The 25,180-nt window shown below is 34.9% G+C and overlaps 2 protein-coding genes, 1 long non-coding RNA gene and 1 pseudogene across 3 annotated transcripts; 3 read left to right on the forward strand and 1 right to left on the reverse strand.

Annotated features, from left to right (window-relative positions):
• Positions 1-623: 623 nt before the first annotated feature.
• LOC120210116 lies at positions 624-2,090 on the forward strand. The gene is made up of 3 exons (XR_005524475.1): positions 624-920; positions 1,328-1,363; positions 2,025-2,090. It is a non-coding gene; the product is annotated as an uncharacterized LOC120210116 (long non-coding RNA).
• A 5,375-nt stretch (positions 2,091-7,465) lies between these two features.
• On the forward strand, positions 7,466-8,336 carry LOC120210115 (protein CREG2-like). The gene is made up of 4 exons (XM_039208922.1): positions 7,466-7,775; positions 7,843-7,921; positions 8,050-8,167; positions 8,260-8,336. The coding sequence occupies exons 1-4, from the start codon at positions 7,563-7,565 to the stop codon at positions 8,282-8,284; spliced, it is 435 nt and encodes a 144-aa protein (XP_039064853.1). The 5' UTR covers positions 7,466-7,562; the 3' UTR covers positions 8,285-8,336.
• Positions 8,337-13,960: 5,624 nt separating this feature from the next.
• LOC120210123 lies at positions 13,961-15,173 on the forward strand (annotated as a pseudogene).
• Positions 15,174-21,307: 6,134 nt separating this feature from the next.
• On the reverse strand, positions 21,308-22,250 carry LOC120210117 (zinc finger AN1 domain-containing stress-associated protein 12-like). Its single transcript, XM_039208924.1, has 2 exons — positions 22,051-22,250; positions 21,308-21,899 (listed from the first exon to the last, which is right to left on the reverse strand). Exons 1-2 carry the CDS (start codon positions 22,153-22,155, stop codon positions 21,447-21,449), a joined length of 558 nt encoding a protein of 185 aa, XP_039064855.1. The 5' UTR covers positions 22,156-22,250; the 3' UTR covers positions 21,308-21,446.
• Between the last annotated feature and the right edge of the window lie 2,930 nt (positions 22,251-25,180).

Consider the following 25,180-nt stretch of genomic DNA (forward strand, 5'->3'; position numbering starts at 1 on the left):
GAAGATCCATGGATTTGGGCATCAGTTAGTGAAGATTAAACCTCAATTAATCAAATAATAGAGCAGTATGTCAAATCCATTAAACGATTTAAGTGATAAAAAACAATTATTTTTTAAAATTATGTATTTGAATTGTTAACTGATTTAGAAAATTGTAAATAGATATTATCTAATAATCGTTACATATTAATAAAAATTATATAATATGGTAAGAGACAAAGTTACATAATATGTATTAAAAGAACAATATTGGGGACAAAGCTCCGTTTTAACCATGAAGATGATCCATCTCCTATCAAAACCTTTGATGCCTTTACCGATATAAAATAATTTAGTCCCATTAAAAAACTAAAGAAATTAAAAAGTGAAGATCCAATGTCAGGAGATAGGACCGGGGTTGTTGATAGCCTTTTTGGGACCCTGAATTCTATCTCAAATTCAAGAGCTCAATCTTGTAAATTTCAGTGCACTGTATTACCTTGTTCCACCATAAGTAGGGGTATTTAGGATTGTAAATGTTGGGCAAAGTTGGCGGCTTTGACAAAAGGTACAATCATAAGAAGCAACAACACTGTTTCATATCGTGCGCTCGACAACATAGGATTAAAACACCCCCTATCTTCTAGCGATAAATTCGTTGCCTTTGCCCATACTCGTTTTCAAAGTCCCAAACTTTCTATATAAATACAGATACTGTCGAGTCGTCTTCATATTCATCTACTTGTGTCGAAAAACAGTCATAAAGAAATACAAAAAAAAAATGGAAATCAAAGGTTTTTTTACTGTGTTTTGGTCTTGTTTTTCTTGGGGTTTCAAGGATGTGTTGATGGAAGGTTATTAGCTGAACCCAAACCTGATAGAGAGGCTAATGCTGCCTATGCTCGTTGGTTGGTGTCTCAGAATTCTTGGGGGATTTTAAAGTAAATCTTTTTTCTTTCTCTTTTGATTCTTTTACTTTCATTATTTTACAAAAGCAAATGATACTTGGTTTGGGATTGTAATTTGTAATTTGGATTCTGTGTTTTGTTTTCTTCTTCTTTAATTGTTTGATTAGATTACCCAATTGATTGATATTTTTGAAGTTCGAATTTCAATTAGCAGAAGATGAAGCTTTGGCTTCTTTTTTTCTCAAGATTAATCGTTGAATAAGTATCTAAACCTAGGCCAAATAACACATGTTTTTAAAGATATATTTAAAAATTAATTAGAAAGAAGCAGAACTTATGTTGTTCCATTGATAGTATCTGTTGTTGAATTATTATTATTGTATAAGTTGAGAAAAGAATGGTGTTTTGGGTTTGCCTTATTTGTCATTTTGATTTTGCAGTACAATATCAATTGAATTGGAAGGGTCGCCATTTGGGTAAGTTTTTCTCATATGCGCACACACACATACATATTGAATATGTTTATTCATTTATTGGTAACGAAGTTAGTTTTCATGTTTAAGCCCAATACATTGTTTCATTCTTTGCTTATGCTTGTTTTTGGGATATTTGGTGTGGTAATTTCTGTTATTTGGACTTGGTGTGAGTGTCGTATATAGGTGTATACCTGCGGCATTTCATATATTTGGAGGATCACACATACATTACCGGTGTCGAATATATGTTGGACACAGTACTTCAGGTGAAAGGAATAGTTGGAATAACATAGGCATTGATTATTTTTTATTGTGTTCAAGATTAGAGAAGTTAACTACAGAGAGAAAAATGGTCATGGATAATCTGAAACTTATTTCAAATCTGTGGTTTTACTGGTATGGATTAGAGTTTGACGAGATCTGATCATCGGATAATGTTCACGAGAATTACAAATGTTTTAAACCCAGAGTCCAGAAATTGAAGTTAGTTATATACCTGTATTTGAAATTTCACATGCATTTATATTTACATTTTCTTCTAATAAGTGTATCTGCAATATTCTGACTCAAAATCATGCAGTAGGTTTCTCATTTTCATAATAGACATTGGGTATTCGAAGCTACATGTATGAACATGTCAAGAACTTAACATGTGCTGCAGGAATGTTGTCTCGTTTAGTGATGGGGTACCCAGCAAAAGCACCGGTGTCCCATATTTCTATTTGACTGTTAGATTTGTCTAAAAATTAAGTTGACAAGTTAGAAATTTCATCTTGGTTGGTGGTCAACTTATTGGAAATTTTATCTTGATTGGTGGCCAAACTTTGAACATGTGAATTTCATATTTAGTGGCTAACTTGTATACATTGGAAAATTCTTTGGTAGGTGGCCAAACTTTGAACATATTGTTCTTGAAACTCAACTATAAGTAGGCCTAAGTATTTCCATTAGAAATCATCTCAAAAACAAGTTCTTTCTTCCTCTTGTATTCTTCATTCTTCCACTTTGGGAATTCCAAAGAATTCCATTTGTTGTAATATTGGCGATATAATGAAGTTATCATCCGGTGTGGTTCCCGAGGAGTAGACGATATTCTCGTCGAACCTCGTAAATTTGGTGTGTTCTCTCCTTTATTGTTTTTTATTATTCTCGTCGAACCTCGTAAATTTGGTGTGTTCTCTCCTTTATTGTTTTTTATTTGGTTCTTTTCCATTGTGTTTCAATATTCAATAGTTTGACAGGTTTATCCACTGTGCAACCTTTGGTGGTTTTAATCATGACATTTTAGGTCAATTTTAAAACTACGTTCGTGTGGGAAATAACACGTTTTCCCCAACAATTGGCATCAGAGCTTCGGTTGAGGTTATCCTGGTGGTTCCGTTGCTGAAAAGATATAGTTCGTGATATTGAATATTGTTCGTTAGAATTAAAATGCCAAAATACGGATCAGTTGAGACATCAAGCTCTTCATCTGGACCGGTGAGGAGGGTGATGTCAAATGCAAATTTCTCGGTAGAGTTGTTCAATGGATCCGGTCATTTTGGCATGTGGCAAGGCGAGGTGTTAGACGTTTTATTCCAACAAGGTCTAGACATCGCCATTGAGGAAGAAAAGCTCGAATATATGGAGGAGAAAGAATGGGGAAAGTCAATCGTTTGGCGTGCATCACGATTCGATCTTGTCTTTCCAGGGAGCAGAAGTATGGCTACAAGAACGAAACTTCTGCAAGTAAGATGTGGAAAGCTTTGGAGGAAAAATTCCTGAAGAAAAGCTCTCAGAATCGTCTCCACATGAAGAAAAGATTGTTCAGATTTGATTATCAACCAGGCACTAGTATGAATGAACACATCACTGCGTTCAATGAGCTAGTGGAAGACTTATTGGGCATGGATGAAACCTTCAAAGATGAAGATTTGGCTTTGATGTTGTTGTCATCTCTTCCAGATGAATTTGAGCACCTTGAGACAATGTTACTTCATGGTAAGGATAATGTTACCCTTAAAGATGTAACTGCTGTTTTGTATAGTTATGAACTCAGGAAGAAAACCAAGAGGGAGAGCAAGTACGAAGCAGCAGAGGCCATGGTGGCAAGAGGTCGCTTGAAAAGTCAAAAGCCAAAGTGGAGAGGGAGATCAAAGTCGAAGTCCAGACTGGGAAAAGATGAATGTGCCTTTTGTCATGAGAAAGGCCATTGGAAGAAAGATTGACCGAAGCTGAAGAAGAAAGGAAAAGCTGCTCCAGATGCATGTGTTGCAGAGCATGATGCACATGACTCTGACATATCATTGGTTGCTTCATCAACAACATTCCATTCCGATGAGTGGATATTAGATTCGGGTTGCACCTATCATATGTCCCCTAATCGGGAGTGGTTCTCCGATTTAGTGGAACTAAATGCAGGAGTTGTTTATATGGGCAATGACAATGCCTGTAAAACTGTTGGGATAGGTTCAATTCGATTGAAGAATCAAGATGGATCAACCAGAGTTCTGACGGATGTCCGATACGTGCCCAGTTTGAAGAAAAATCTCATCTCGTTTGGGAGCCTTAGAATCCAAAGGCTCAGTAGTCACTATGAGAGATGGAGTTTTAAAAGTCACATATGGCGCACTTGTGATGATGAAGGGCATCAGGAAAAATAATTTTTATTACTACCAAGGTAGTATAATTATTGGAGCAGTTGCAGCAGCTTCCGGAGGTGATGATTTGGACGTAACCCAGTTGTGGCATATGCAGTTAGGACATGCTGGAGAGAAATCCTTGCAAATTCTAGCAAAGAAATGATTGTTGAAAGGTGCAAAGGCTTGCAAATTGAACTTTTGCGAGCATTGTGTTCTGGGAAAGCAGAAGAGAGTGAAGTTTGGTACCATTATACATAATACAAAAGGTATTGTAGATTATATTCACTCAGATGTATGGGGTCCTTCAAAGACATCGTCTTTGGGAGGAAACCATTATTTTGTAGCTTTTGTAGATGACTTTTCCAGAAGATTTTGGGTGTATCCGATGAAGTCTAAAGATGAAGTGCTTCAAATTTTCCTGAAATGGAAAATATGATCGAGAACCAGACTGGTAGAAAGATCAAACGTCTTAGGACGAACAATGGAGGGGAATATAAAAGTGACCCATTCTTTGACGTTTGCCATGAGTATGGTATTATTCGACACTTCACTGTTAGACATACACCACAACAGAATGGGGTGGCAGAGCGTATGAATCGAACACTATTGGAGAAAGTTCGATGTATGTTGTCTAATGTTGGGTTAGGCAAGGCATTTTGGGCTGAGGCTGTGACATATGCTGGCCATCTCATTAATCGTCTGTCGTCATCAGCAATAGGAGGAAAAACACCATTGGAGGTATAGTCTGGAAAACCTACTACTAATTATGATTCCTTACATGTATTTGGATCCACTACTTATTATCATGTGAAGGAATCCAAGCTTGATCTGAGAGCAAAGAAGGCTCTCTTTATGGGAATCACCCATGGAGTGAAGGGATTCCGCCTTTGGTGTTTAGACACCAAGAAGGTAATTTGTAGCAGAGATGTTACCTTTGATGAATCTGCCCTAGTAAAGAAGGTAACAAATGAAGCTGTCCAGACAAGTAGTACTCCGCAGCAGGTGGAGCATACTCCAAAACAGGTGGAGTTTCAGCAGATGATGATCCTAGAAGTTGATGCAGCTGATTCTTCAACTCTAATAGAAGAATCAGAAGATGAAGAGGTTCAAACCCAAGAACCATTGGAGACACCAGAAACACTTGCAGTTACAAGGACAATGAGAGAAATTCGTAGACCTGCTCGATTTGTTGATATGGTGGCTTATGCTCTTCCAGTTGTTGATGATGATATCCTTATCACTTACCAAGAAGCAATACAAAGCTTGGAAAGTGATAAGTGGAAAAGTGCCATGGATGAAGAAATGCAATATCTCCAAAAGAACGACACTTGGAAACTGGCACAATTACCGAAAGGTAAAAGAGCCATTGGATACAAGTGGGTATTTGTAAAAAAAAGATGGATCTCATAACAAGAAAGATGTTCACTACAAGGCACGGTTAGTAGCTAAAGGCTACGCTCAAAAGGAGGGAATCGACTACAATGAAGTATTTTCCCCTGTTGTGAAACATTCCTCCATTAGAATATTGTTGGCCTTGGTAGCACAGTTGAATTTGGAGCTAGCTCAACTTGATGTAAAGACGGCTTTCTTGCACGGTGATTTAGAAGAGGATATCTATATGACACAGCCAGAAGGATACAAAGATGGTGGTTGTGAGAAATGGGTTTGTAAGCTGAACAAATCGCTATATGGATTGAAGCAATCTCCGAGACAATGGTACAAGCGATTTGATAGCTTTATGAGGAGGCAAAAGTATAATAGAAGCAAATATGATCATTGTGTGTATTTGCAAAAGCTCAAAGATGGATCTTTCATTTATCTTCTCTTGTACGTTGACGATATGTTGATCGCTTCGAAGAGTCAAAAGGAGATAGACAAATTAAAGGCTCAGTTGAATCAAGAGTTTGAGATGAAAGATCTAGGTGAGGCCAAGAAGATTCTTGGTATGGAGATAAGCAGAGATAGACAGGGAGGGAAGCTTTGTTTAACACAGAAGCAGTATCTGAGAAAGGTATTACAATGTTTTGGCATGAATGAAAATACCAAACATGCAAGTATCCCATTGGCTTCTCATTTGAAACTTAGTTCTCAATTATCTCCTAAAACTAACGAAGAACGAGTGTATATGGCAAAAGTTCCATATGCTAATGCAGTTGGGAGCTTGATGTATGCAATGGTGTGTACGCGTCCTGACATTTCACAAGCAGTTGGAGTTGTGAGTAGGTACATGCATGATCCTGGAGAAGGACATTGGCAAGCTGTGAAATGGATTCTACGGTATCTCCAACAAACCGTGGATGTTGGTTTAGTTTTTGAATATGATGAAGCACTTGGTCAGTGTATGGTTGGATATGTTGATTCCGATTATGCTGGTGATTTGGATAAGCGTCGATCAACTACTGGGTATTTGTTTACTCTTTCTAAAGCCCCAGTAAGTTGGAAGTCTACATTGCAATCTACGGTGGCCTTGTCTACTACAGAAGCAGAATACATGGCAGTTTTAGAGGCTGTAAAGGAAGCAATTTGGCTTAACGGGTTGATGGAAGACTTGGGAGTTGTTCAAAGTCACATTAGTCTCTATTGTGATAGTCAGAGCGCTATTCACTTAGCAAAAAATCAAGTCTACTATTCAAGGACTAAGCATATCGACGTGAGGTATCACTTTGTGCGGGAGATCTTTGAAGAATGAAAGATTCTACTTCAGAAAATTGTGACATCAGAAAATCTTGCGGATATGATGACCAAGGTGGTAACAGTAATCAAGTTCAATCATTGTTTGAACTTGATTAACATCCTGAAAGTATGAACACCTTCGGGTGTGTGGCGCTTGTGAGCGCAATTAGAGGCACTACAAATTTGGGGAGTTGAAGAAGTTGAGTAGGCTTGGTAATTTCAAGCCAAGGTGGAGATTTGTTAGATTTGTCTAGAAATTAAGTTGACAAGTTGGAAATTTCATCTTGGTTGGTGGCCAACTTATTGGAAATTTCATCTTGATTGGTGGTCAAACTTTGAACATGTGAATTTCATATTTGGTGGCTAACTTGTACACATTGGAAAATTCTTTGGTAGGTGGCCAAACTTTGAACATATTGTTCTTGAAACTCAACTATAAGTAGGCCTAAGTATTTCCATTAGAAATCATCCCAAAAAAAAGTTCTCTCTTCCTCTTGTATTCTTCATTCTCCCACTTTGAGAATTCCAAAGAATTCCATTTGTTGTAATATTGGCGATATAGTGAAGTTATCATCCGGTGTGGTGCCCGAGGAGTAGACGATATTCTCGTCGAACCTCGTAAATTTGGTGTGTTCTCTCCTTTATTGTTTTTTATTCGGTTCTTTTCCATTGTGTTTCAATATTCAATAGTTTGACAGGTTTATCCGCTGTGCAACCTTTGATGGTTTTAATCTTGACATTTTAGGTCAATTTTAAAACTACGTTCGTGTGGGAAATAACCCATTTTCCCCAACAATTATGTGTATCTGCAATATTCTGACTCAAAATCATGCAGTAGGTTTCTCATTTTCATAATAGACATTGGGTATTCGAAGCTACTTGTATGAACATGTCAAGAACTTAACATGTGCTGCAGGAATGTTGTCTCGTTTAGTGATGGGGTACCCAGCAAAAGCACCGGTGTCCCATATTTCTATTTGACAACCCTTGATCCAACAGCAAGAAATGCATTAAAAGACCAGCGGTTCTCACTTATAATCAGTGAGTATCCGCTCGGAACTTGTGGCAATGTCGACCCAGAAAGTCCTGCATGTGCAAAAATCACACTCACGGGAAAGGTACGTTGCTAAATCCAGTTTTCTGTCATCCTCATTGAGCTTATCATGTGACATTTGGTGTTTTTAGTTGGTACTAGTTGAAGCAAACTCTAAAGAGGCCGAATTTGGTCAAACTGCGTTGTTCACAAAGCATCCTGAGATGAAGGGTAAGTCTTAGCCTAAATAACTGCTGCTGTTGTTTGCCTTTATTTCATTTGACCTGAGGTGCATATGAACACGCTCGAGTCCGAGTAACTTACGTTTATTATACTTTCGCAATGGTTGGAGTGTACAGGGTGGCCTAAGGGTTATGATTTTCGGATTTTCAAATTGGCGATCGAAGACATCTTTATGATTAACTGGTTTGGTGGACCTAAATCTCTCACAGTTGATGAATACCTCAAATACCAAACGTGAGTATCAAAGCTTTGCTTTTTACGGTCAAATAATCACAGGCCTTACCGCCTTAGCTTATTATTTGATATGGGGTGTTTGCCATGAACAGGAACAAATTTGCCACTGATAAGTGAAAGGGCGAAATGCGAGGCCCAACTCCATTATCATACATGGTTATAATTGTAAAGTGTGATTAACGATTTGAACTTGTAAATAAATCAAACGCAGTTGTTATTGTTTAGGGTTCATGGCGAATTCCGAAGCAATAAAATGGTTGTCGAGTAATATAATAATTGTTCCCTTTGCATGATCACTTGAGGCATTGTTTCGAGTTAAATACTATTAATGAAAACTAGAATAAAATATCAAAGCAAAAGCAATGGAGTCTGACAACAATCACATCTGGAGGTGTGTAGTTGCAGTATCTTGAAATTCAGTGTGGTGTCAATATAATAATAACAAAAGGGACACGAAATTCCTGGTTCCTGTCCAAAACTAGACTTTACAGCTAAGGGCTGAAAGTGAGAAATATTAATTACATATGATTTGAACAACGTCAGGAATAATAATGATTATCATACATTTTCGAGACGTCAGTCCACTTTTAACAGACACTAAAAGAGAAGTTTTACAAGACGTCAGTTTTAATATATGATTAAAAAATACATTATCGAAAAATATTATAATTTTTTAATATTTTTGATAAAATTACTTTAAATATCATTTTTTTATTTAAAATATTAATATTTTTTAATATTTTTAGTAAAGTGCTTAATATTAACTTTTTTTTGTAGAAAAAATAATATTTTAAATAAATTTTACCATATATATTAACAAACTCGGTAAAACGTCCAATAATAATATTTTCAATAGAATAAAAATAATTTTTTAGATAATTTTTTACGAGAAATATTATAAAATAATAAAATTTTCATAATACATTTATTTAACCATATATTAGGCTGTCACAGTGAGGCTTCCCTCAACAATTAACTTTTTTACTGTGACCATGAAACATATATAAAAATACTATTTTATATTATTGGGTTAATAAATTAATGATAGGTTTTTTAATTTTATAAATGAGATTAAATATAACTAATTTACTTTATTAATTATTTTCATTTAAAATTCTAATATAATATAATACTTGATAATTTTTTAACCAAAAATATGTCACAATCAATACAATTTCTTTCATCAGATGATAGTTTTAAAGCGGTGACATAGTTATTTTAAAAAAAAAATTCACATCATATTTTTTGTAATGTTATGTTTATTGACCTGATAAAAATAATTTTTAAATTGATCGATCCATATTAGTATAATAGTTAAGGATCATTTTTGTATTATAGAACATTTACGATCTTAATATTTAAATTATTTTTATGCATCGTATGGATATAAGTTTTGATCAAATTAAAAATTACTATTGTTAATTCAAAATCAATAAATTTGTATCATAATATTTTTAAAATTACTACAAAATTCACATTTTAAAAAACGTTTTTCACATAACACTTTCATAAAAAAATATCATCTTGATAAATAATATTATTTAAATAAATCTAATAATATCTTTTTAAGTATTATTTCAATAATTAACCTTATATTTTATGACATTATAAAAAATTTAAAACACTATTAAATTTAAGTAGTAATATTTAAAACTATACAATCTTAATGATTAAAGGATTTATTATTATCCCTTAAAATTTTAGATTTGAGTATCATAAATGCTAAAGATATAAACATTTATTATTAAATGATTAAAAATATTTAAATATATATTATCATATATTAAAAAAAATAGGGTTAAAGCATGGTATGTTTAAGCTAATGGGTGTCATTGGATTTTGATGACCTCTCTCTTTCTCCTCTCTCTCTGGGAGGAGAGAGTAAAAAACCTTGAATTTTCTTAGTTTCAACGCCACAACCAAACAGCAATGATAGTGTTCCTTTGTTTGGTAATCTTCTCCTTCGCCATCATTGTTCCCACTCACCTTCTTTTCATCACAAAACCCTTCCACGCTCTTCAAAGCATGTCATCATTTCATCTAGCCAAAAAAGCAAGGAGAAGCTAAGACCCGAAAAGGCTAAAAGACGTACGTTTTACTAGAGATGGGGAAGACTTGATCGAAGAAACAAAAGCAAGACATAGCTTTTATTCTGAGTGATGGACCTTTTCTCAACTTCTTTTGGGGGAATAAAGCATCTTGGTCCGAAAATATTTGCTCCATCTAGGCAATTTCTTACTTAGTTTTCTATGGTTTGGGTTGTGTTCTTCCGCAGTTCATTATGTTAGTTTTCTATGTGTTGTTCCGCAGTTCATTATGTTAGTTTTCTGTTTTTTCTTCAGCAGTTCAGTATGTTAGTTTTCTATTTGTTCTTCAGCGGTTCAGTATGTTCTGTAAGAGATCTCTCTACTTTCTGCAATTCAATACTTCACTGTGAACTTCTTTTTTAACTTACTTTCTGCAATTCTTCCATGCTCATATGATGCATATTGAACTATTTTATGCTTTAAGATACAACAAGAAACATAGAAAAGGCATGGTGATGGCTTTAATCAAGCAGATCTACCGTGTTCATCATCATATATATAGCTGAAACTGTAGCTTTTGTTGTGCATATATTAGGGTTTTTCATTTCATTTTTATAACTTGCATCGAAGTACATCATCCTTTGATTGAAAGTGTAAATTCTTTCAAAAATATCTATTTTGATCTTTGATCCTTATGATTATAAGATGATGAGGTTGCCGTGATTAATAAACTTGATCAATCGATCTTGGCTATATTTCTTTTTTTTCTTCCAGCTTGATGAAATGAAAAGAAGAAAGAAATACCAACCAACTTTAACACTTACAAAGAATTTTACAGCATCAATAGCTAATTCTATCCATTTGTATGCTATTTTCATCGGGGAAAGAGAGATTGAACCAAAACGAGTGCATATTTTTTCATACAATTGATGTCCATTACTGTTTTGCAAATTTTATTGGTAAATTGTGTATGTTTTGTATAATTCTTTTACTGGGTGTAATCGATTTGACATGGGCATCCATTTTGAAACTTTTGGGTGATAAACTAAAGTGACCAAGTCCCAAAGAGAGTTCTAGATTTCATAACCTTTAATGTTGTCAATAATATTTGCCATTTTATAAAGCACCAATATTTTGTATTCAAATGAAATTAAATATTATGGACCCTATATGGGATGGAAAAGAGAACAATGGAATGGGGGAATATGCATACACACTTTTTGGTAATGGGAGGGAGATACTCTTGTACCCGCATCACAAGTTTAGTTTTTTTCTTCATTGATGGAACGATCTCAAGGTAATTAACATAAAGTTTTAGTATAATAGGGGAGAAATACTAAAGTGTGAGGGATAATTTATGTTCTTGGAGTAGCGTTATTTTGTTGATCAACAAGGACCAAACTCAGGGACGTAAAGAAATTATTGTTATTTCTTAAAGTATTTTTAAATGTATATTATTTTGTATCTACTCTAGATTAATAAAAAAGAAAACACCAAAGTCATTTCAAGTCTAATAGATGCATGATGGGTTGAGCATTGAATGGGGCTTCATGAATTCTAATCACTTCTATTTGAATCTATGTTTAATATAAAATTATATTTTATTTAAGTTTAGGTTAAATTCTTCTATAGAATAATAAATTAACGTATTTTAATTTCACTAAGTGTAATTTTTAAATTAATATTTTTTATATTTTGAAAAAAACTTGTTGACTTAATCTTTATATTTCGTATATTTTTTAAAAATTTAAAAATTTGAGTCTTAATCTAAATAATAGATATGAAATATGTTAAGTTAAATTTTACCATCCATTTGTGCATACGTGTAAATTGTACATTTAATTCTTATTATAGACTTAGCATATTGGAAGCCAAAGAGATTTAGAGTTAATTTGGTAAAATTTTATAAAAGCACTTTTAGTTAAAAAAGTTCGTTCTTACAGGAAAATTAATGTCAAACGGATAAAAGTAAAAAAAAATACGAAAAAAATTGTGGTTTAAAACTAACCACAAAAGTTAATATTTCTAGTTTTTTCATTTTCAACTTTACATTTGAAAGTAAATTATAATTTTATCCTTACTAATGTAGGAGTTACACTCAATTATGTATTTATATTTTATTTTAACAATTTAATACTAACATCCTTAAAAAATTTACTAATTTTAATAATTTATTTTAATCATTTAAAATTAAATAAAATTTATGATTTATATATTAAAATACTAATAGTGAGATTTTAAAGTATATTTTTATTATAATTATATTGTTTTATTTGTATTCTTTATATTTTGTTATAGTTTAAATTAATATTTATATATAATAATAATATTTTTTAAAATTTATTATAATTTAAATTGATATTAATATATAAATGTAAATGTAATTAAATTTTTTATTTTTTATTTACAACATAATATCTATAATAAACATTTTGTCTTTTCAAACTCACTTTTTAACAGTAATCTCAAACAATTAAATCTTAAATTACACTTTTGTACAATATTTTTAAAAGTTTATTTCTACAATACTTTTAAAAGTGACTTTTTAAAAGCTGTAACCAAACTTAGTATATGAATGTAAATGACTCGAGTTAAGCCAAGTTTTTATCGTATCTAAATTTAGAGGTGAGTGTTTGATCGAGTCGAGTAAAATTTTTTTTGGGTTATTCAAGTTGATGAGTTCTATTTTACAACTTGAAGTTGACTTGAAATTTGTTTTGAGTTCAGTCGGATTTATAAAATTTGAGTCGAGTTTTTAAGTTTCTGTTTAAATTTAATTGTAAATATTTTATAATATTATGATACTATTTGATTTCAATTTAAATGATTTTTTTTATAACTATATACAATACATATATTTTTCTTCATATTTTTTCATATTCATATTTTTTTCATATGTGATATACATATATCATAGAAATTTGAGGGGCTCGACTCAAACTTAGAAATCAATCCACTAATTACTCAAATTTTTGAGTTATTCGAATTGTAAAATTTGAACTTAAAAATTTTTCGATTCGAGTCGAGTTTATGAAATTAAAACTCGAAGTCAATTCGAGTCGATTTTTCTTGAGTCGATTCGAATCGAAAATATCAATTTTTTGAATTGTGTCGATTTTGCTGGACCCATATCCAAACTTAATTTGAATTTCATTCCATCCATTTGGTGTCTAACTTGACTCGTGTTCGGAGAGATTTCATTTAATCCGAAACTCATCCCAATTTTTGAAGTAAAAATTTGAACCTAATTCGATTCGACTTGACATGTATATATATATAAATTTTTTTATATAAAAAAGATATTTAATTAAAAATATAAAAAATATATATTATTGTAATTATTTTGTAATTTATAGCATATAATTATTACAGATGAGACGACCTTATCTGATCTGAACCACCAAAAAAGTACAACCTGAATTTATTAATTTTTTTAAAAAACTAACCTTTTTGAATTAGATTGTATCATAACTCATCAAGTCTAATTCTTATGCTCATCCTTACCCTAACCTTCCAAATTTTGAAAAATCAACAATTAATCCTTCAAAAATTTTAAAAACTTTTAATTTTCTCCTTTTAAATTTTTTATTACATTTTAGTTTTTAATTAAATCTCCTTTAAAATTAATAAAACTTTTCATTAACTCCCAAAATTAACCATATATATATTATTTCTCAAAATCAAATAATCCATCTGATTCAGTTGAAACTGGAGAGAACCAGTTAATAATTAACCAAAAACCAAGGAATCTCAATATTATAAAATAACAATAACAGTAAAGATTAGATAAATAGGTGAAAAGAAACCAGAGGTGATTCTGCTCTCTTTTGCTGTTAGCCAAGCGAAGCAATGACTCTTCAGGCAACTTCCCATAACTTTGGAGCCATTTCATCTCTTCTTTGCCCTCCCAAAACTACCCGTCACCGATGTCTAATCAGAGCTAAAGGTAATCACTTTCGCTTTATTTTATTCAACACTCAAATTTGCTATCTTCATCTTTAGCTAGAATTTGATGGTTTCGAGTTGCGCTTTTGGCTTTTTTCCATCTTGGGGTTTGAAAGTAATGTGATTTTGTGGGTTAAGCTTGCTTCCTTTTTGTTCTTTTAGCTTGAATTTGATGCTTTTTTTTCGTTCATGAATTGGAGCTGTGTTTTTTGTTTTCAACTTGATTTAATCAATGAGGATGTGAACTTTTTGTGAGTTAAAAGTTTGCCCCTTGTTTTGATGAATTTTCTTTATGATCTTTCGGTTTTCTATTTCAGTGGAACCGTCGGAGAAATCTGTGGAGATAATGAGGAATTTCTCAGAACAATATGCACACTGATCAGGAACTTATTTCTGTATGGATAAGGGAGTGACTTCTGTTGTAATGAAGGTACTCTTTTTAACTATGTTGCTCTGACTCCATTTTTGTTAAAATCTGTATCCAACACCTATGTTCGCTGCATATCCTAGGCATTTCCAAGCAGAACCTAATTTGGAGTCTAGGTTATTACCGAAAGGAATTTAATGTTACCTTCTAAGATTAAACTAGTGAGGAAATCTTCAGTTCAACGTCGTTAAGTTGAGTCGTTCTATCTGAGAATTTAGAGCGCAACATATTTAGTAGTTGCTCTACTTGAGAATTTGAGTTAAAAAAATTTCAGTTGTTTGCATGCAAACTGCAAAGAATGGATGGAATTATCAGAACACATATATTCATGAACAACAATTAAATTACTATATTGCTATATTCAACTTTTCCAACTATCTCTGCCTTGATTGAGATTGTGTGTTTTTCTTACGAAATCTAACTCGTGCTTGAGAAGAGTGCAAATCATGTACTAGTTCTTGTTCTTTATTTAGTCTATCTGGTTCGCCATCTGTTCAAAATATTTCACACAAAAAAAATATGAAAAATGGGATTTAATAAAAGCTCGTTTTGGATATTTTAACAGGGATTGGCTGAGCATAAAGATTCATTGGTTGCGCCATTGTAGGTAAAACTTTCCCTCCGTTATCTCTGAATCTTGTTTGGAATAACGCTCACATATCTTAGTATTTATAGATATATCAGATTTAGTAAGCACTGAAGTTTAATTCCAATATATTACAGGCATTATGATGAAAAAGCTGCCGAGGTCAATCAGGGCTTTTGGAATTGTCCATGTGTTCCAATGAGGGAGAGGTAAATATATTGTTGCAACATATTTTATGAATATTCCTCACGCAACTTCGTCTAACTGCAAAAGTTGTATGGAAAGTAGAAAGGTCTTTCAATTCATCTTAGAAAAGCATAGAAGATAAGTGCCTATCTAAATTGAGCTGTCTTTGGACATTGTTACGTGGTATAAAACCTTTTGAGGTCCCTTATTGTTGGAGAATCGGGTAAAGAAAACGAAAGAACACAGGAATTTTAACGAGGTTCGGCAATATGCTTACGTCCTCAGTGCCTAGACAGCGCTAGAAGTTTTATTCAATGTCTCATAGGTTTAGGTTATATCTCTATTTATAATAAAAAAACCTGGTACATAATTAACCATGTACCGTACCGCGGGGCCTTCGCCCCCGTTCCCCCAACCCACATAATCGTAACCCCCTCTACGAGACTTTCTTTGTAAGGACAGTTCGCTTCGCTCACTCTGCTCCATCCCCTATCCTCTTTACCGGTATATTTATGAGTCATACCTAACAAATCTCCACATTGGCCAATATCATGCCCCATGGAAACTTCAATGTGGGTTGGGTTACTTTACTTCTTTAACAACTCGAAACATTCAGCAAGTCCAAGCAATGCTTGAATTTGTCTATCGTAATTGACTTGGTGAACATATCAACGGCATTCTGATAAGTATGTACCTTCTTAAACAAAACCTCTCCAGATGCAACCAACTCTCTGATCTTGTGGAACCTTACATCAATATGTTTAGTTCTAGCACGATACACCTGATTCTTAGCCAAGTGAATAGCACTTTGATTGTCGCAAAGCAACTGAACTCCACCTTGCTGAACACCCAACTCCTTCACTAAACCAGTAAGCCATAAAGCTTCTTTTTCAGCTTCAGCCGCTATCATGTATTCAGCTTCAGTTGTAGATAGTGCCACAACAGATTGAACGGTAAACTTCTAACAAATAGGCCATCCACCAAGAGTAAACACATACTCTGTCGTAGATCTTCTATTATTCAAGTCACCTACATAGTCTGAATCCACATATCCTACAACCAAAGGATTATCCCGCTGACTACCAAAAACAATTCCATGTCCCACAATACCCTTTAAGTACCGAAAGATCCACTTGATTGTTTCCCAATGTTACTTACCAGGTTTAGACATGTACTTACAAACTTGACTAACAACATGAGCTAAATCAGGACGAGTATATACCATTGCATATATCAAGCAACCAACAGCATTAGAATACGGAACCTTTGCCATATCTTCAGCTTCCTTATCTGTCTTAGGGCACTGTTCTGATGAGAGTTTAAAGTGATTCGCCAATAGAGTGCTCACTGGTTTTGCGTTGCTGATCGCAAACCTTTCTAGAATTTTCTCAACATAACCCCGTTGAGATAGCCACAGTTTCCTTGAGTCTCTGTCCCTGCAAATTTCCATTCCAAGAATTTTCTTTGCAACACCTAAATCTTTCATATCAAATTCCTGACTCAATAAAGTTTTTAAACCGATAACATTATCCATGTTCTTCGCAGCAATTAACATATCATCAACATATAGTAACAGAAAAATAAAAGAACCATCATCAAGGCTCTTAACATAGAAACATAGACACAACAATCATACTCACATCGGTTGTAGCCAATCTTGATCATATAGGAGTCAAATCGTTTATACCACTGTCTCGGAGACTGTTTCAACCCGTACAAAGATTTCTTCAATCTGCAAACTAAATGCTCGTTTCCAGGTTGAGTGAAACCTTCAGGCTGCGCATGTAGATCTACTCCTCTAAATCATTATGCGAAAAAATAGTTTTAACATCCATATGCTCTAAATGAAAATCCCAACTAGCCACCAATGCAAGTACTGCTCGGATTGAAGTATGTCTGACCATAGGAGAAAATTTTCATTATAATCAACTCCTTTCTACTGTGAAAAACCTTTTGCTACCAAACGAGCCTTAAACTTCTCCCCCTCTTTTTCTGTTACTACTGGTTTCTTCGTATACACCCATTTGCAACCAATCGGTTTCTTACCCTCAGGAAGGCGAATCAACTCCCATGTACGATTGTGATTCAAAGACTCTATCTCCTCAACCATGGCAGCCATCCACTTGTCGTTTTCCTAACTAGTAACGGCATCATGAAAAGTAACTGGATCATCACTGCTAACAGTAAGTGCAAAATATACCAATTCTTTAAAACCCAATCTGTTCGGGGGCTTTATATTCATCCGTCTCACCCTGTCTCTGGCGAGACTATAATCCTACAAATCATCCGTAGCGGAACCACCAGAAGTCGATTGAGAAGTTTCTGGTTTCTCAACTGGAAACTGCTCGAAATCCACCACTATCGTGTCTTTTTACTGCTGCAACATGGACTGTTCATAAAAAATAACATCTCTACTAATCATAATTTTCTTCGCAACTGGACCCAGAACTTGAATCCTTTGACACATTTCTTGTAACCCAGAAAAATGCACTCCTTCGAGGATCTCTCATCAGCAGGTACATGCACATAAGCAGGATAACTAAAAATCCGTAAGTGATCAAAACTAACATTATAACCAATCCATACCTCTTCTGCAACTTTTCCAGCCAATGATGCCCTTGGCGATATGTTGATAAGATAACACGCCATATTAATAGCCTCATCCCAGAAGTGTTTGGGAAACCCCACATTCAACCGCAAACATCTGGCTCTTTCATTCAACGACCTGTTCATCCGTTCCGCAACACCATTTTGTTGTGGTGTCTTGCGCACTGTAAAATGTCTCTTAATCCCATGCTCCTTACAGAAGTGTAGAAACTGTGAATCTTTGTACTATGTACCATTGTCAGACCACAAACACTTGATTTTTTGTCATGTTTGGTTTTTTACCTCAGCTTTCCACAGCTTGAACTTCTCAAAAGCATCATACTTCTGTTTCAAAAAGTACACCCAAACTTTCCGTGAAAAATCGTCAATAAAAGTAACATAATACCTAGATCCACCCAAAGACGATGTCGTGGAAGGCCCCCATACATCAGAATGCACATAATCAAGAATCCCTTGAGTTGTGTGCTTCGTAGTCTTGAAACGGACTTTAGTTTGTTTACCAAGAACACAATACTTGCAAAAATCGAGCTTACAACTTTTGACACCATGCAACAAATTTCTTTTGTGTAATTCAGCCATACCACGTTCACTAAGATGAGCAAGACGCATATGTCATAGTTTGGTTGTATCATCAGAGGACTTAACAGAATGAACTCCATCTACAACGGTACTCCCTAACAATCTGTAAATATTCCCTGCAGTCATCTTTCCTTTCATCACAGTCAAAGCTCCTTTAACAATCTGAATGGTTTTCCTATCCTCATCAGCCTTAGGGATAAAACCATTCTTGTGCAAAGTGCCCAAAGAAATCAAATTCTTCTTCAAATCTGGATATGTCGAACACCACTCAACGTCTGAACAGAGCCATCATACATCTTAATTTTGACCTCACCAATACCAACAATATTGCAACATCGATCATCACCCAAATAAATAGAACCAGAATTAACCAATCTGTATGTCGAGAATCATTCCCTATTTGGCGTGATGTGATAAGAACATCCAGAATCAGGAATCCAAACATTCGTCAATTAAGTCGTTGAAATAGAGAGCATATCACCCTCACTGTAATCAAAATTGTCATCCTCGACCACATTCACAGACTTGGATGAGTTATCACGCTTCTCATCAGCCTGCTTTTTCAACTTCAGATAGTCTCGCTTCATATGTCTCGCCTCCTTGCACTTGTAATAGTGAATTGTCTTCTTATCCCTAGATTTGGATCTGGAATTCCGCTTGCCAGACCATGTCTTCTCTGTCTTTCGTCCACGGTCTCGATTACCTTTGACATATAAGCTATCAGCTTGAGAGCTTTCTCCTGCATTCTGCTTCCGCTGGTTGTGAGCTAACAAGGCTGCAGTAATCTCCTCAACGCTGATAGTCTCTTTCCCATATGTAAGAGTAGTCACCATGTGTTCGTAAGAGGGAGGCAACGAACACAACAAAATCATCGCTTTGTCTTCATCCTCAATTTTCACATCAAGCCGAGCCTAATCAGAAACGATTTGATTAAAGACATTCACATATTGCGCCAAATCATGATCGTCTTGCATCTTTAGCCCATACAGTCGCTGCTTTAGATATAGTTTTGTCGTTAAGGATTTGGACATAAACTGACTTTCCAACTTTCTCTAAATTTTGTCTGGAAACGACAGATGCATGACGTGATACATGACCTCGTCCGCCAAACAAAATCGTATGGTTCCTGCCGCTCGGTGTTGCAATTCTTCCCAATCTTCCTCCTCCATCGACACCGGCTTTGTAGGTCGCAAAGCCTTCAGGATCCCTTGCTGCGCCAATAGATCCTTCACTCTCGTTTACCATAATCCGAAGTTACCATGACCATCAAATTTCTCAACTTCGAATTTTGCTCCTGACATCTGATACCAATTGTTGGAGAATCGGGTAAAGAAAACGAAAGAACACAAGAATTTTAACGAGGTTCGGCAATGTGCTTACGTCCTCGGTGCCTAGACGGCGCTAGAAGTTTTATTCAATGTCTCATAGGTTTAGGTTACATCTTTATTTATAATAAAAAACCTGGTACATAATTACATAATTAACCTTGCACCGTACTGCGATGGCTTCGACCCCGCACCTTCAACCCACATAATCGTAACCCCCTCTACGAAACTTTCTTTGTAAGCACAGTTCGCTTCGCTCACTCCGCTCCATCCCCTGTCCTCTTTACCGATATATTTATGAGTCATACCTAACACTTATAAATATTAGCTGCATTGTTATGCTGATTATGGACTTAGTGAAAACTTCTGAGCCGATAACATAGTCCTGAAGAACTAGATAGCTATTATTTTAAATCACGAACATAACTTTATACTCATGATTGAGATTGATCCAAAGGACTTTCAGCACACACTGTTTCTTGCATTTGTGGTCTTACAATGAAGAATTCAAGGTATAGTTCTCTTTTCCAAGGGGACACTTTTGAAAAGAAGACAATTAAGAAATACTTTGGTATGTCCTAGTTTATGCACTTTCTTTAGCAAGCCAGTTGTTTAATGGGTTGAACCTTGAAAGTTTACGGTTTGCTTATATAAAGGTTAACTGTTAAAACATGTCTTTGTTCGAGGCTGTTGCCTTATACGGTACAAAAGCTGGTTGCTTGAATGCAGCTTGAGAACAATGATATCACCGTTAGCACTTGGACATTTTCAGTTTTCATGAACCTACAGCTAATGTGTCAATCACTCTAATATATCTATGCTCTCTTATTCAATTTCCAAAACTATTTGGCGGGAAAGAATGTCACTGTATGCTCTTTGTCACTCGAGATAACGAATTTGCTGGCCAGGATCAGGTTACTAATTCCTTTTGTCTGTGCTTACAACCTATGTTACTTAGACTTGACTGTGAATGTTGAATACAAATAGGCAACTGTTTTGAAATTTTCCATGCATCTGGAGGATTATATCATATACGCATGTCTAGATATACTTCATACACGGGTGTCAAATACGGATACTAAAAGAAAAGTGAAGAGTCGGCAACATAGCTGATGAGCATCTTGTATATATAATATATCAGTATTTTCTTGTGGTGTTTGCTCTAACAACGTGCATATTTTTCTTCATTATATGCAGACCATCACATTGGAAGAAATCAAGGAAACAACGGCCAACATGTAACGCTTGACACTTCAAATTTTACTTCTTAAATGGTCATAACTTGTTTTAGACCCCTAAAGAGAATAAAAATGAAACGGAGGTCAAATCTATATGTATACTTGTTTGTTGTCCATTGGGGATAAATTGGTTTATTTTTTCGATTATAGTTAGCTCTTCGTATCAATAATGGATTTATTTGCTGCCATTGATTTTGGAATTCTTTTGGAGAGTCATTGATGAGCCAAAGAATTAACATTTAAGATGTCAATGATCACAATAACATATCAGAAAGAAGATTTAAAGCTATGGAGATTTTCATTCCTTTTCATTAAATTTATACATTAGTAAAGAAAATAAAAGAGAGACCTTGAAAGTCCTAATAGGCTTTTAAAGATGGAGTAGTTGATGATGAAGACCCCCGGCTCTTGCCACAATCTTTACCATTCCTCAAATTAAACGCTGGCAAGAACTTGTCATTCCAACCTTCTCTAGCCGCTGCTGGTGCGGAGGAGGAACCCTGTTTGCAAGCATGATCGGCTGGAAACCGGTGTTTCAAACAAACCTCCAATCCACAAGCCCTGCAAACGGTTCTGTTAGAGAATGTCAATGTCTCTTTACACCTCCTAACAGGGCAAGTTGGTTTCTTCTTCTTCCTTGGATCGCAAACCCCAGATTTCTCATGTTTCTCCAATATCATCTTCTCTTGATCTTCTTTGCCTGTTATCTCGATCGAAGTTGAACAGATTTCGCATATAATCACCTTCCTGCTGTTATGTTCCGGTTTCGGACATTCGTGAGACTTGCACGATTTATGCTCCAAACAAAACACCTGGACGGATTTGTTATTAATACAAAAGTTAATAACATCATAAACATAAATATGAATCTGGGTTTAACCTAGCCGCATGCTTCATGCAATCATCCATGAAAGGTTGTCAATCAACAATAGGGAAAAGAGAGAAGGATAAGAAAAGGGGTACCTTATGGCAAGCTTCGCAATTGAAAGGCAGAAAATCTAATTGATGACAACCTGAGAATTGGCAATGTTTTCCAAGATCAGGAAAAGCTTCTGTCCCTCCGGCCATTGATGAATGATTTTATTAGAATTGTGTTATTGTAGGGAGAGGCCGGAGGGGAGATGATATATATAAATAAAAAAGAGGGTTTTCTTGGGGAGTAAGCCGAGGCCTGTCTAACCAATTCCGTGTTGAAAGCCGCCTTTATAAGTTTGGGTGGGACTAGGAAACTTGTACGGAATGGGGGGGATTTTTGCCTATATTTTAAATGCTCCACGTTCCTTTTAGATAAATGGGCTGCCTATGATTTGGTGAGAACTTCCGGTTTTTTCTGGCCGATGGAGCATTCGGGTTTTTTATTTAGTCCAATAGGATATTCGGATTTTTTTATTTTAGAGAATATTGTTACGGTGTTTAATGAATGAGATATATTATTTTAATGAACGTGAATAAGTGGCCCCATAGGGGCTATTAATTTATTGTATTTAATGCGACTCGTCATCTCGAGGTTATGAGTCCGTTTAAAAAATATTTTTTAAAAAATAATTTAAATTTTGAAACGTAAAATTTAAAAAAAGAATTCATCACCTCAATGTGATGAGTTTATTCGAATTTAAAAAAAAATAGTCGTTCATAGTCATTGGTCAATAGACAACAACGACGGTTACCTAGACAACGATCCTCATGAAACTCATCACCTCAATGTGATGAGTTTTCTCAAATTTTTTTGTTTAGTGGCAATAAATAAGAGTTTGGGTTTAAGTTTTTTATCCATCCTTTATTACAAACAAATTTGAGCAAAATTCATATTTCATAAAGAAATCTTGAAAAATGGCTTTCCGAGATGAGATGTTACACCTCGATAATGTTCATATTTCGTCGATCGAACTCCGCTCGGAAGAAGAACATAACATTTGTCAACGCGGGATGACATCGAGAGATATGCATAAGCGAATGATTCTATATCTTCCAGTCTATATCCAACCATATTTGTACGTGGCTTTAAGGTGTATCCGTCATTGATTTTAGCTCTGATTGGACGTTGAAGGCCCGAGACATCCACTTTCTATTTCTCGAGTGGTGAAGCGACGATTACTTTGGAAGAAGTTGACTACCAACTCGGTGTTCCTGTGAATGGTGCTATCGCGTCAGGCAAAACAGTTACAACCGCATCGATACACGAAGTTTTGGGAAGGCTGTCACCATCCGACATCATGGACATCTATCGGATATGGATGATGTGGTTGGAGCCTGAATTTCAAGTGACGGTCAACTCTACCGAGGAGGAAGTTATTTTTGCATCCTGAACATATCTTCTTCAACTGATTGGAGGGATACTATTATCGAATAAATATGATATTTTGGCGCACACTTAATATATACTTATATTAAATAATTTCGATAAATGTAGTAATGCCAATTGAGGTAGGCGATTTTAGCATTTGTATCGGGAGCTTTGTAAGTCTGCAATCATTGATCGGGGTCTAAAAGTCGATGTAGCAGGCTATCTAATATTGATACAGTCACGAGCATGGTATCGATTACCGTTTTTGACGCCAATTACAACAACCCCAATTGAGTTTCCTCTGACTGAAAGATAATTTTTTAACTTTACTTTTTTAACTATTTTTTTATATATTTATTTAATCGCTTTTTATATTTTTTAGATGGCACCATAAAATAATCGATACGAAGTTGTCGGGTGCTGCTAAAAATGATATACGGATGAGGATCGACATCGTCGATCGATATGCAATACATATGAATTCTTTTATGGTTTTTTTGAAATTGTTTAACGTTATATATACTAACTTTTATAGTTAATATTTACAGTTTTCTTGGATTTCGTATTGGACAAAGAGATCTATCGATTATTGCCACCGAGAGTTTTTGATGGGTCTGATTTATGGTGTATCGTGACTTTATTATTACATTTTTTTATTGTTAAGATACACGTCACTGATAGAATGTTGTAGCAGTTTGTGTCTCATCAACCGATTCCTATAGGTTGAATCCTATGCAAATATGGAATATGGATGCGCTCCATAGAATTGATTTGAGTGGGAAACATAACAAGGATTGGCCAAGGAAACACACTGTCTACATTAAGCAATGGAATCAACGTCAGTTATCGATCCCCGTGTGTTACGAAATTACATCGATGGACTTAGATTTCGACTAATCTCTCTATCTCCGAAATTATGAAGCAAACGGGAAACCATATCTCACGATAGCAGAAGAGATGGGAGAATAGGAACAACACAAGGCCAGATTTGCCAAGTCGAAGAAATCATCGTCATCTTGTATTTCAGCATCTGCATTTGAAGATTACTATTTTTGTATCTCAGGCTAGTTTCGGTTTTTATACTGCATATCATACTTCAACAGAGATTCAGTCGACTTGGGTTGGAGCTTTATGGGATGCAATGCAACACACTCAAGCATCTTCGACAGAACATGCGAGTGAGGGTGAATGGGATCATATCATATATAGTCAACAAGGTAGTCAAGTTGATTCAGTAACGACAATGATGACGTCAAATACCATAAGCACATCACTGTATTTCGAATGTGAATCTCAGAGTGTGTTAAGTACACCTCTTTTTGAACAACCAACCAAGATGAAGATGATCAAGGCCGATGACCCCAACGTACTTGATGAGCCCCGCGCCATTATCATTCGACTACTCCTCGGTATCTTCAAGAACTTAGAAAAAATAAATAAAGTTTATTATTTACTTAGTTTGTAAACACCATTTTTTTAATAAAATTATTAATTCACTTTTTAATTAATTGTTTTTTAAATTTAATCTGGCAGAACTCATCACGTCGAGGTGACAAGTTCCATGGGGATCGTTTCCCAAGTGATCGTTGTTGTTCGTTGACTAACGGCTATAAACGATTATTTTTTTGAATTCGAAGGAACTCGTCGCCTCAAGTTGACAATTTTCTTTTTTTTTAACGTTTCAAAATTTAAATTATTTTTTATAATTTTTTATTTTTTAAAAAAGGTGACGAGTCCCGTTAAATACAATAAATTAATGGTCCCCATGAGGCCCACTTAGGCCTGTAAATGAACTGAACGTTCAGCGAA

This window comes from Hibiscus syriacus, unplaced genomic scaffold, assembly GCF_006381635.1.
Source record: "Hibiscus syriacus cultivar Baekdansim isolate YM2019G1 unplaced genomic scaffold, ASM638163v2 tig00109916_pilon, whole genome shotgun sequence".
Taxonomy (NCBI): Eukaryota; Viridiplantae; Streptophyta; class Magnoliopsida; order Malvales; family Malvaceae; genus Hibiscus; species Hibiscus syriacus.

What these genes read in the sequence shown, in the direction of transcription:
- LOC120210115 (XM_039208922.1), top strand. Translation starts at nt 7,563, where the DNA reads ATGTGCTGCAGGAATGTTGTCTCGTTTAGTGATGGGGTACCCAGCAAA. An exon ending in AAATCACACTCACGGGAAAG is followed by an intron (nt 7,776 to 7,842) that starts GTACGTTGCTAA and finishes TGGTGTTTTTAG; the next exon opens with TTGGTACTAGTTGAAGCAAA. An exon ending in GAATACCTCAAATACCAAAC is followed by an intron (nt 8,168 to 8,259) that starts GTGAGTATCAAA and finishes TGCCATGAACAG; the next exon opens with GAACAAATTTGCCACTGATA.
- LOC120210117 (XM_039208924.1), bottom strand. Translation starts at nt 22,155, where the DNA reads ATGGCCGGAGGGACAGAAGCTTTTCCTGATCTTGGAAAACATTGCCAA. An exon ending in ATTGCGAAGCTTGCCATAAG is followed by an intron (nt 21,900 to 22,050) that starts GTACCCCTTTTC and finishes AAATCCGTCCAG; the next exon opens with GTGTTTTGTTTGGAGCATAA.